The sequence below is a fragment of the Caenorhabditis elegans genome, chromosome IV (assembly GCF_000002985.6).
Source record: "Caenorhabditis elegans chromosome IV".
In the NCBI taxonomy this organism is placed as follows: Eukaryota; Metazoa; Nematoda; class Chromadorea; order Rhabditida; family Rhabditidae; genus Caenorhabditis; species Caenorhabditis elegans.
In genome coordinates this window covers 15,573,145-15,582,522 of record NC_003282.8, presented here as the reverse complement: position 1 = coordinate 15,582,522, position 9,378 = coordinate 15,573,145, and the positions used below count along the sequence as shown (strand labels likewise).

Genomic DNA, 9,378 nt, shown 5'->3' with positions numbered 1-9,378 from the left:
TGACTGAGTTTTAAAATTGATAAATGGAATATAAATAAAAAAATTACAACAAAAAACTAGTGTAAATTACTGTTTTGTAGTTTATTATTCAATAAACTGAATTGAGAAAAATTGATGTTTTCTTGGATGAAACTGATGAAAAAGTTTCAAAATCATCCAACTATTCTTTGTAAAAAGGATTCGTTGGAACATTATTGCTACAACTGACCAAACCGTGTGTTTAAAAATATTACTGTTTCGTAGTCTATGTAAGTACATTTTGAAAACTATTTATACAGTTCAGACTCAGACTACAGTTCAGACAATTCATTAATTGAAAAAAAAAATAGCAGTCTTTTTAAAATAAAACTATTTAAAATTAGCAAAATTACAGTATTAATTGTTCATGAATGATAAAGCACTAAGTTAAAACTTTTCAATTTGAAAGTTGACGAAAGTACGAAAAGAATGACCAAAATCACGCTACTATGTTTCAAAACATGTATTCGCTGGAGCGCAGTTGTTGCAAGGCTTCACAAGCTACTTTTTTATCAGAACCTCTTATAAGAAATATCGTCAAAAAAGTAAGATTTCCCGTGACAAAAGGATAAGGATACTTGTGAGAAGTAGAAGGGACAGAGGTGATTATCATAAAAAGTGCAAAAGGAGGAGAGAGTGCGAAGAGGTCAGAGGTGGCAGACAATGAAATAGTATAAACATACAAATTTTTTGGCTAGCTGACAATGAGGAAGATGTTGTAAAGAAAAAGTAGAAAATGTGAAGTGGGAGAAAAAATTGTTCACTGTTTTAAAATATGTTGATTTAGATTTCGTCATAAATGTCTTTGAATAAAATCATATTTGAAACTGTTTGTAAAAAAAATTACAGTTTCAATATTTCTATATGAACTGCACTTAATCAACAACTACAATTTCTTTTTTGTGTTCATAACACCAAGATATATTTTTTAGTATTATCAAGTTTTTATGATAATGATGAAACAAAATTTTAAAACTATTTTTATTAGAGAATTTTTGGATTTTTCAATCAGTTATATAACTTTAAAAAAAAAACTTTAATAAAAGTTACCCGATATAATATTATGATTAGCAGTTAGTCAATAAATTTATTTGGTGAAACAGATAAACAATTTTTCATTCCAAAAATTGTGTAATTGCGCAATTAATTAATTTCCTGACTTCGTCACTTGTGAATAAGAAAAACGGTGAAAATGTTTTTTTAACTGGAAACATCCAGGACAATAGCTAAATTTAAATTTCCCGCGCAAATTATTTAACGCGGGAATTCAAATTTAGCGTTTTCCCTGTTCTTCACATCTTTCAATCAAATTAAATATTTCTTGAAAATTAAACATTTGAGCGAAATTCAAGGTTTTAAGAATTTCTGGAAGTACTAAGACATGAGTTGCATTTTTCTGCTGTTATTTTCCGCATTTTCCCCGAAAATTTTGGAATTCAAAACCTGCGCGGTCCGTAGTTTGCCGGAAACATGAAAATGCCCCTCAAAATTTTAAAATTTCGAAATTGCACTCCTATCAGAATTGTTTATTCGGATGTTTCTTTTAGAAAATTTTTTCTTTTTTGAAAAAAAAACAACGGTTTCAACTTGGAATAAAAAGGTGATATAAGAGAAAAAAAATACTAATATGTATTCCTCGAGTATGTCTCTGAATTGTCTCTGAATTTCGCAAAAAATTAATACCACATACATACTGTAAAGCTTGTAGTGTGGTTTTCTCAGATAGAATAGAAACAATAAATTGTAAACTTTAAATACAGTTGCTTTTAAAAAAGTGCGAATTTGTTTTCACTGTTTCACATAAAAGCTTTAAAAGTAACATGGCAAACAATATTGTTCATTTTGTAAGATATTTCAATTTTAGTTCAAAAAGGATCAGAGCCGTTTTAAATACTTTGTGGGTCAAAAATATTTTTCATTAACGTTTTTTGTAGATTTCCCTTGGTTTACGCTGAATTTTTAATTGAAAAATATACATCAGTATCCAATTTGAAAAACTTGAACAAAAAAATGTTTCATTGAGTTATTTTTAGTTCAGAAGTTTTCGCTAACTCAATGTATTTTGATATCTGGAAGAGCTTTTTTTTGAGCAACAGAACTCCACTTTCAAGCCGTTAAATTTTGATATGAACTTTTTTCGCACACTTTTCTTACTCGAATACTTGTGGACATTTTTGAAATTTGGAATATAATTATTTAAAATTTTTGAAAAAATATTTAATTAACTCTTTTAAGTGTGCTAAACAAATTAATATTATTATTACTATTATTTATTTTTAAAAAAGCACAAAAATTATGTCTCAAATATACAAATAATTGATGTCACAATTATACACTAGATGCTTATTTTCTCATGCAACATTGTCCATTTCCACATGGAGAATAGTTTTGCTGGCAAGAGCAGGAGTTGACTGATTGAGTGAGGCATGGCATCTGGACTGGTTGAGCAGTAGAGCACGATTGATAGCATGATTGGGTGCATGCTGGAGCACATTGCTGCATTGGTTGTTGTTGTTGAATGCATTGTTGTTGGCATGATTGTTGGCATTGTGGAACACATTGAGCAGATTGAGACACTGAAGGTTCTAGGATGACAGTCACAATTTGTGGAGCAACAACTGGAGATTGGCATGCTGATTGGCATTGCTGACATTGTGGAGCAGCTGGTTGCTGACATTGTGGAATACATTGTTGTTGGCACTGTTGAGTCTGTTGGCACGAAGTTTGACATTGTTGGCAAGCTGGTGCAGATGGAAGTGTGCATTGTGGAGTACACTGTTGCTGGCAAACTGGAGCATACTGCTGGCAAGTATTCTGGCACTGCTGGCACTGTGGAGCTGATGGCTGTTGGCATTGAGGAGCACACTGTTGTTGACACTGTGGAACTACCTCCAAGTTAAGACTGATGACTTGTGGAGCTGGAGCAACACAGGATTGTTCACAGGCTGGCATGCATGATGGTTGACATTGAACTGGAGCTGGAGCAACTGGAGTATAACAGGAAGAAGTCTGACAAGTTTGTTGGCATGAAGATTGACAATTACTGACAGATGGAGCTGATTGACATTGACGCTGGCATGACTGCTGACAAGCTGGAGCACATTGGGTGGCTTGCACTTGGTAAGTTAGTTGCTGAACTGGTTGGGCACATGAGCAGGATGTCTGGACTGGAGCAGTGTTCTGACAGGAACAACTGTACTGTTGTGGTTGAGTGTAAGTGGTTCGTTGACATGAACAACTTGGTTGAATTTTTGGAGCACAGCCACAGGATTGACGTTTATCACGAATTGAAGTTCCCTGGAAATAATATTATAAGACGTGTAATTAATTAGTTAATACATATACTAATGATTTACAAATCGTACCTCCACAAGAAGAAGGCTAGAAGCAAGAAGAGCTGCAATTGCGATAAAGCGCATTGTTGAAATGTTTGAAGAGTTGCTAAGAGACAACTGATGTCCTTTTCACGATATTTCGAACTTTTATACCCAACTCTTTTTTTTTCTTTTCCTTAATCATGGAACACATACCAGAGAGTTCCTTCCCAATTATCAAACTCCATCCATTCAACCGGCTTCCTGATCAGTGCAAACATAAGTATGGCATAGCTAATAAACCGAAGAACACGTATATTGTCTCATGGTCTTACGCACTATCTCTTTGGAACACGGGAAGTTGCAAAAGTGTATATTTAATTTGACAAGAAAATGTTTATTTACTTCCCATGCCCTCACACTTATCATTTTGCTCATGTTAATTCATCAAAACTTGGTCTCTTGGCCTATTTCTTCGCCATCATTTTTTGCATTCCGATAATCTTGCAAGAAAAACCAAAAAGCCATTTCCGGTTAGCCTATCCTATTTTATTCAACCTGTCTAGGAATTTCAAATTACCATGTATTAGTATTTTCCAGGAAAACGAGCAACTTATACAACAATTTAGAAACAGCTGGCAATTTAGTTTTCCACAATTATTAAAATTTTTGGCGATAAAACAGATTGAAATAAGGTTTTATTCCTTTTTTTATTGATTCGCTCTATCTATTTTTAAAATCAGCATTTTATGGAATTCTTGCAGTGAAAATGTACGAAAAATCATCAATTTGTGACATTCCAAACTTTATTAAGATAATGAAACAAGAAGGTTTTGTTTCTAAAGTTTGTGTAACATTTTTCTACAGTTTCAAAATTTTCATAAAAAAATGGTCATGAATTTAAACGCTGATATGATGCCTAATGGAAATCACTAAAATTAATTTTCAAACACTTTTGAGCGGCATATTTCAAAGTCTTATCAATTTTTTAGAAAATGAATGAAAAGTCTAAAAACGAGTATTTTTTGATTGTTGCATTAGATTAGCAATGCTTTAGCAACCATTTATTTTAGAATTTCTAATCAACTTTCAATTTTCAAAAAAGCTTCTACTTTATCAACTTGGTGGAAAAAATATTTTTTTTTATTTTGTGAAAAATTTGTAATGTCTACGGCAATTAATAGAATAACCGCTTTTTTTGCGATTATCTCTAGTCAAATGAAAAAATAGGCGACATTTTTAAACAAATTTATAGAACTTTTGGATGTATTGGAAACAAGAATCTTGTTTATATGTAAAAAAAATTAGATTAGAAAACATAGAAAATAGAAAATTAGATAGAAAATTAGAAAACAAATATGATCCATTGAAACTTTCTAAAATACTTGGAGCGGAAAATAAATTTAAAAAACGTTAACTTTACACGAGTTTTGCGTAAAAAATTAAGGAAAATACAGACAATTTCTTATACACAAGGTTTCATACTTATCGATATTTTTTCTGCCATAATGTATCAAAAATCGGATACTGGATGATTTTTTAATCACAAAAAATTCCAGTGATTTGAGCACAATTTGTTGAATGATCGAGTTGAGTTTTTGGGCTTTTTCTGTTGGCGATAATTATATTCCGAGCAATTTTTTAGGAATTTCTAGGAAGCGTCAATGTCAAAAAAAAAAGGTTGGGACTTAAAGTTATCAACAACATATATGTATGATATTTTACTAAAACATAAATTTTGGGCAGATGCTTTTTTACCATATCAATTCCCCCAAAAATCCAAAATTTTTATTTTTTGTTTTTTTGTGCCTGTATATACCTGTTGAATTTGGAATTCAAGACAAAAACCCCTGTAGTGCGGCTGGGATGGAATATCTGGGTCCAGAAATTTACCCCTCATATTAAAAAAAAATTAGCAATTTTTTACCATATCAATTCCCCCAAAAATCCAAAATTTTTATTTTTTGTTTTTTTGTGCCTGTATATACCTGTTGAATTTGGAATTCAAGACAAAAACCCCTGTAGTGCGGCTGGGATGGAATATCTGGGTCCAGAAATTTACCCCTCATATTAAAAAAAAATTAGCAATTTTTTACCATATCAATTCCCCCAAAATTCCAAATTTTTTTTTTTGCAAAAAAGTGCAGTCATATGCCTGTTGAAATTGGAATCCAAGACAAAAACCCCTGCCGAAATATTTTCCATTTTGAAACGTTTTCTAATATAATCGATTTATTTGAATTTTTATTAAAAAAAGAGTTATTTTTCTAATTACAAATCGGTTTCAATCTCAAAATATTATTTTTTTTGTTGAAAGTTTAGAAAAGTTGGCGACGTTCGGAAGTTTTCCGAAATTAAAAATTTTGGCAAACCGGCAAATCGGCACTTGCCGGAAATTTACGGCAAATCGTAGTAAAAAATGTGAAACAAGTGTATCGCAATCAAACTGATTTTTATAAAAAAGTTTTAGAACAAAATATCTTTATAAAAAATGTAGAAAATTGAAAGGAACAAATTACAGATTGACTTTCTATTATATTACAAGTTGAAACTGAAAACGTTTGAATTTTTGTTTCCCATCCAATAGAATTCAAGTTAAATAGATTTATTAAACTATTGAAACAGGATTTTTTTACTATTTCCAAATTCGAATATCGCAAAATTTTTATTGTCAGTTTCAAAACTCTCATTAAGTTTTTGAGGTAAAGATATGTACTTGCAATAATACATATTTCGTACTAAACAAATCAAATTGATTACTAAATTGCTTAAATACTTTATCTGTTGTACTATTCTTCGAAAAAATTTCATTAAATTTCTAGAAATCTTCTGAACATTCTCGAAATTTCTGATAAATATTTTATGAGTTTGTTAATTATTACAGTTTCACACATTTTTCATATTTTTCAAAATTTTAATAATTTTTGTTAGTATTGCCAAGTATTTGTTAACAGCTTTGTTCTTAGAATCTACTGTGAATTGAATTTGAGAAAAAAAATCCATTGATTCCAATAAAGTAATTGAATTTTGGTTTAAAACATACCATCACTGTTTTCATAGATTCAACAAAAAATTTACTTTAATACTGGAACATGAAATTTTCAAGAAATGTTTGCAGTAGAGTTTTTTATTAACAGTGTATTATTATAGTAATCAAACAGGTAGTCTTATTTCTCTCAAAACATTTGCAGTTTTAGAATTTCGATATGCTATGAAAAGTAAAAGGAACCGAATGTATCAAATTAATTATAAAAAGTTTGTTTTAGATTCATATTTTTTTCGGTTTCAGAATTTTCATAAAGTTTTACGAAATGTTCACTAATTGATGGAATAGATGATTATTAAATTAATTAAGTTTCCTTTGTACTATTTTTCTTGCAAACTTGCGAAATTTATTGAATAATTTAAAACTTTGAGAACATTTCATGGTTTCTCTGAAATAAGTTGATAATTTCAATTAAAATTTACTTAATTATCCACAAACCCAGACAATACAATTTATTCAAACTTGAAAAGGAAGGCTGGAAAGTTTTTGAAAATAATTAATTCATATTTTTTGCGGTTTCAGAATTTTCATAAAAATTTTCACAAATTGTTCATTAATTGATATGAGAAAATCAAATTTAGGGTAAAACATGGTAAAAGGTAGGGAAGGGTATGGTAAGTAAGTTCTGGCTTTTTCTATTTTTTAACATGAAAAAATGCCATAACTGAAAAGGGAGGTTTGTAATTATAAACTTATGAAGTTGAGGAATTCACTTTTTTTTGCGGTTTCAGGATTTCCATAAATTTTTCACAGTATGTTGATGAATCACTCAACTATTGCCATAGCACAGTTTCTGAAAGTCACTAAATTCCAAGCAGATTCGAAAACTTCATAAAATTCTTCCGTTTTCTCCTCTAAAAATAAAACAGATTATGGTTTTAATAACGAAATCCGTTTTTTTTAACATGTCAAACAAAAATATGCAGTTTTAAAGTCTCTGTTAAAATTGTTATGAAGTTGGAAATGTATTCTACGGCTTGGAGAAAAACCTTTTGAAACTGTCATACAAATATTTTAAATCGTGTTTTTTAAATGTTATTTCGACAAGCACACTCAATTTTTGCTATTTGAAATTCCCTTAAAACTGGGATTTGAAAGTTGTTATATTGTTCATGAAATGTTCAAGAAATTTAAATTTAATTTTAATAGACTCTATTTACTAGTAAATTAGCGAAACTTATCACAACGGAAAAAAGAGATTGTTGTAATTGTAGAGTTCTCAAATTCATAAGTTCATAGATTTTACGGTTTCAGAATTTTCATAAAACTTTCTCTCAATTTGAAATTTGCAATAAAATGCAATAAATGAAATTTGCAACAAAAATTTAATTTTAAAAAATTTAATTCATAAACATTTTTTGCTGTTTCAGAATATTCATAAACGTTTGACAAAATACTTCTGAAGCGATCTTATAGGCTTTTGCAAAAACCCAGCGCTATATTTTGTATTAAAATGAAGAAACATAGTTCTTTGCTACAAAATTGAATTTTAGCCTAAATAATTTTGCATTTTAAATATTTCTATACAAACTTTGAGAAAAGTACTTCAGTAATTGAGATACAATATTTAAAACTACACAAATCACATGTTTCGTTGCAAATCGAAATGCATTTTTTTAACACAGATAAAAAAAACAAGATTATTTTAATTGTAAAGATTTGAAATTCATTTTTTGCGGTTTCATAACTTCCATATAATCCTTTAAAAAATTTCGTGATCTAAATTTTCGTGATCTGATGGTTCGGATCGACTAGTCGTTCAGTAACATTATCGACTTTTTTAACAAAAAAGTGTGATGAAAATGGATTTTTCGATACAAAATCGAATTTTAGTTCTTTCCTTTTTTTTGAAGTTTCAATATTTTTATTTAACAAATTGTGAAAGTTAGATTCACTGTTTTTCATTTCAATTCAAAATTTATTCCCAACTTTTTTTGCAGTTTCAAAAACCCCTAAAATAAAAATAACTCGATCCCCTTCCCATTTCCTTCGAAAACCCCTCACTATCGTCGCTCCGTCTTCGTCATCACCTTGAGAACAGATGTGTTTGTGTGTGTGTGTGTGTGTGTGTGTGTGTATCTCTGTTTCTTTTCCATCTCTTCACTCTCTCTCTCTCTCCAACCACCCCGCTGCTTATTCACCGTCAGTTTGTCAATAAATATATAATTATCAAATGGAACAGAGCGACGGAAACATATTAATAAAGTTTCCTGGTAAAATGGAAATTTGGAGTCATTTAATGAATTCGTGACAGTGAACAAAGCTGGAATAACTTTGAGAAATTAACATCCTGAAACATTATAATTTTTTCAGAGGGTTTTTTTTAAATTGGATTAGTGTCTACTTCTTCTTGCAAATTTTCAGGCGGTATTCCTTTAAAAATCTTGAGAAATATCAAATTATCGATTTTCTGGGTTAACGCATTTAAAAAAAATAGAAGTATTAAAATTTTCGAGGGAAATTCAAAGTTTTAACTGTTTCGAGATGACTTCATTAAGAAATAAAATTTACTAACTTATTGACAATTTGGATTGCTCAATAAGTTTTTATAGGTTTTTTATTAAAATTTAAGAATTACTTCTTCATTTTAAAGTAGTTTTTCGCAACATGAAATAGTCTAATTTTTGCAGTCATTGCTGGAAATTTGAAGTTCAAACAGTTTAGTAGTATAGTTTCAAATTTTCAGTAGCGCTTGTAGTCTGGAAATATATCTACAGATTTTTCAGATATTATAAAGACGTGTACTTTTTCAATACAGAATGATAAAATCTGCTCGACAGAATTACAAAAAATCCTGTTTTCAGATAATTCTGGACTACAAACTTCAAAACGGTGAAACTCGGTCGCCAATTTTTTCCTGAGAAATTAAAGTGAGATCAATCGTGTAATAACTATTTAAAGTAAAACAATAGATTTTACCATAGCGGTGAAACATTGCAGGAATTTGGTTTTCCGTAATTTAACTATTTCGCTTGGAAAAGTGATGTAAAATTGGCTTTG

General features: G+C 29.9%; 1 protein-coding gene and 38 non-coding genes across 39 annotated transcripts; 24 read left to right on the top strand and 15 right to left on the bottom strand.

Moving 5' to 3' along the window:
- The first annotated feature begins 115 nt into the window (after nt 1–115).
- Nucleotides 116–136, top strand: 21ur-9131. The gene has a single exon (NR_063423.1).
- Nucleotides 137–278: 142 nt separating this feature from the next.
- On the top strand, nt 279–299 carry 21ur-92. The gene has a single exon (NR_063422.1).
- Nucleotides 280–300, top strand: 21ur-2925. Its single transcript, NR_063421.1, has one exon.
- A 610-nt stretch (nt 301–910) lies between these two features.
- On the top strand, nt 911–931 carry 21ur-8055. Its single transcript, NR_063420.1, has one exon.
- Nucleotides 932–1,055: 124 nt separating this feature from the next.
- On the bottom strand, nt 1,056–1,076 carry 21ur-9333. The gene has a single exon (NR_063419.1).
- A 565-nt stretch (nt 1,077–1,641) lies between these two features.
- Nucleotides 1,642–1,662, top strand: 21ur-7521. Its single transcript, NR_063418.1, has one exon.
- 21ur-12423 lies at nt 1,645–1,665 on the top strand. Its single transcript, NR_063417.1, has one exon.
- A 190-nt stretch (nt 1,666–1,855) lies between these two features.
- 21ur-6739 lies at nt 1,856–1,876 on the top strand. The gene has a single exon (NR_063416.1).
- Nucleotides 1,877–2,074: 198 nt separating this feature from the next.
- Nucleotides 2,075–2,095, top strand: 21ur-4571. Its single transcript, NR_063415.1, has one exon.
- Nucleotides 2,096–2,361: 266 nt separating this feature from the next.
- pqn-76 (Prion-like-(Q/N-rich)-domain-bearing protein) lies at nt 2,362–3,437 on the bottom strand (the record flags this gene model as incomplete). Its single annotated transcript, NM_070471.1, has 2 exons — nt 2,362–3,315; nt 3,384–3,437. 2 exons carry the CDS (start codon nt 3,435–3,437, stop codon nt 2,362–2,364), a joined length of 1,008 nt encoding a protein of 335 aa, NP_502872.1.
- A 460-nt stretch (nt 3,438–3,897) lies between these two features.
- Nucleotides 3,898–3,918, bottom strand: 21ur-7130. The gene has a single exon (NR_063414.1).
- On the bottom strand, nt 3,901–3,921 carry 21ur-4163. Its single transcript, NR_063413.1, has one exon.
- A 170-nt stretch (nt 3,922–4,091) lies between these two features.
- Nucleotides 4,092–4,112, bottom strand: 21ur-12649. Its single transcript, NR_063412.1, has one exon.
- Nucleotides 4,093–4,113, bottom strand: 21ur-7986. The gene has a single exon (NR_063411.1).
- Nucleotides 4,114–4,120: 7 nt separating this feature from the next.
- Nucleotides 4,121–4,141, bottom strand: 21ur-11270. Its single transcript, NR_063410.1, has one exon.
- A 101-nt stretch (nt 4,142–4,242) lies between these two features.
- 21ur-15666 lies at nt 4,243–4,263 on the top strand. The gene has a single exon (NR_063409.1).
- 21ur-880 lies at nt 4,244–4,264 on the top strand. Its single transcript, NR_063408.1, has one exon.
- A 1,626-nt stretch (nt 4,265–5,890) lies between these two features.
- Nucleotides 5,891–5,911, bottom strand: 21ur-8373. The gene has a single exon (NR_063407.1).
- A 349-nt stretch (nt 5,912–6,260) lies between these two features.
- 21ur-5091 lies at nt 6,261–6,281 on the top strand. Its single transcript, NR_063406.1, has one exon.
- Nucleotides 6,282–6,359: 78 nt separating this feature from the next.
- On the bottom strand, nt 6,360–6,380 carry 21ur-3279. The gene has a single exon (NR_063405.1).
- Nucleotides 6,381–6,658: 278 nt separating this feature from the next.
- 21ur-2208 lies at nt 6,659–6,679 on the top strand. The gene has a single exon (NR_063404.1).
- Nucleotides 6,680–6,935: 256 nt separating this feature from the next.
- On the top strand, nt 6,936–6,956 carry 21ur-14250. The gene has a single exon (NR_063403.1).
- On the top strand, nt 6,940–6,960 carry 21ur-7236. Its single transcript, NR_063402.1, has one exon.
- A 187-nt stretch (nt 6,961–7,147) lies between these two features.
- Nucleotides 7,148–7,168, top strand: 21ur-2803. Its single transcript, NR_063401.1, has one exon.
- Nucleotides 7,169–7,269: 101 nt separating this feature from the next.
- On the bottom strand, nt 7,270–7,290 carry 21ur-14270. Its single transcript, NR_063400.1, has one exon.
- Nucleotides 7,291–7,346: 56 nt separating this feature from the next.
- Nucleotides 7,347–7,367, top strand: 21ur-10966. Its single transcript, NR_063399.1, has one exon.
- On the top strand, nt 7,348–7,368 carry 21ur-3601. The gene has a single exon (NR_063398.1).
- A 418-nt stretch (nt 7,369–7,786) lies between these two features.
- 21ur-6827 lies at nt 7,787–7,807 on the top strand. The gene has a single exon (NR_063397.1).
- Nucleotides 7,808–7,931: 124 nt separating this feature from the next.
- On the top strand, nt 7,932–7,952 carry 21ur-14259. The gene has a single exon (NR_063396.1).
- Nucleotides 7,953–8,273: 321 nt separating this feature from the next.
- On the top strand, nt 8,274–8,294 carry 21ur-10638. Its single transcript, NR_063395.1, has one exon.
- Nucleotides 8,295–8,361: 67 nt separating this feature from the next.
- 21ur-9245 lies at nt 8,362–8,382 on the top strand. Its single transcript, NR_063394.1, has one exon.
- On the top strand, nt 8,363–8,383 carry 21ur-8973. Its single transcript, NR_063393.1, has one exon.
- Nucleotides 8,384–8,610: 227 nt separating this feature from the next.
- 21ur-4785 lies at nt 8,611–8,631 on the bottom strand. Its single transcript, NR_063392.1, has one exon.
- A 265-nt stretch (nt 8,632–8,896) lies between these two features.
- Nucleotides 8,897–8,917, top strand: 21ur-8271. The gene has a single exon (NR_063391.1).
- Nucleotides 8,898–8,918, top strand: 21ur-3785. Its single transcript, NR_063390.1, has one exon.
- Nucleotides 8,919–9,244: 326 nt separating this feature from the next.
- Nucleotides 9,245–9,265, bottom strand: 21ur-5832. The gene has a single exon (NR_063389.1).
- Nucleotides 9,246–9,266, bottom strand: 21ur-12127. The gene has a single exon (NR_063388.1).
- 21ur-7071 lies at nt 9,248–9,268 on the bottom strand. The gene has a single exon (NR_063387.1).
- Nucleotides 9,249–9,269, bottom strand: 21ur-10617. The gene has a single exon (NR_063386.1).
- Nucleotides 9,270–9,378: the final 109 nt, after the last annotated feature.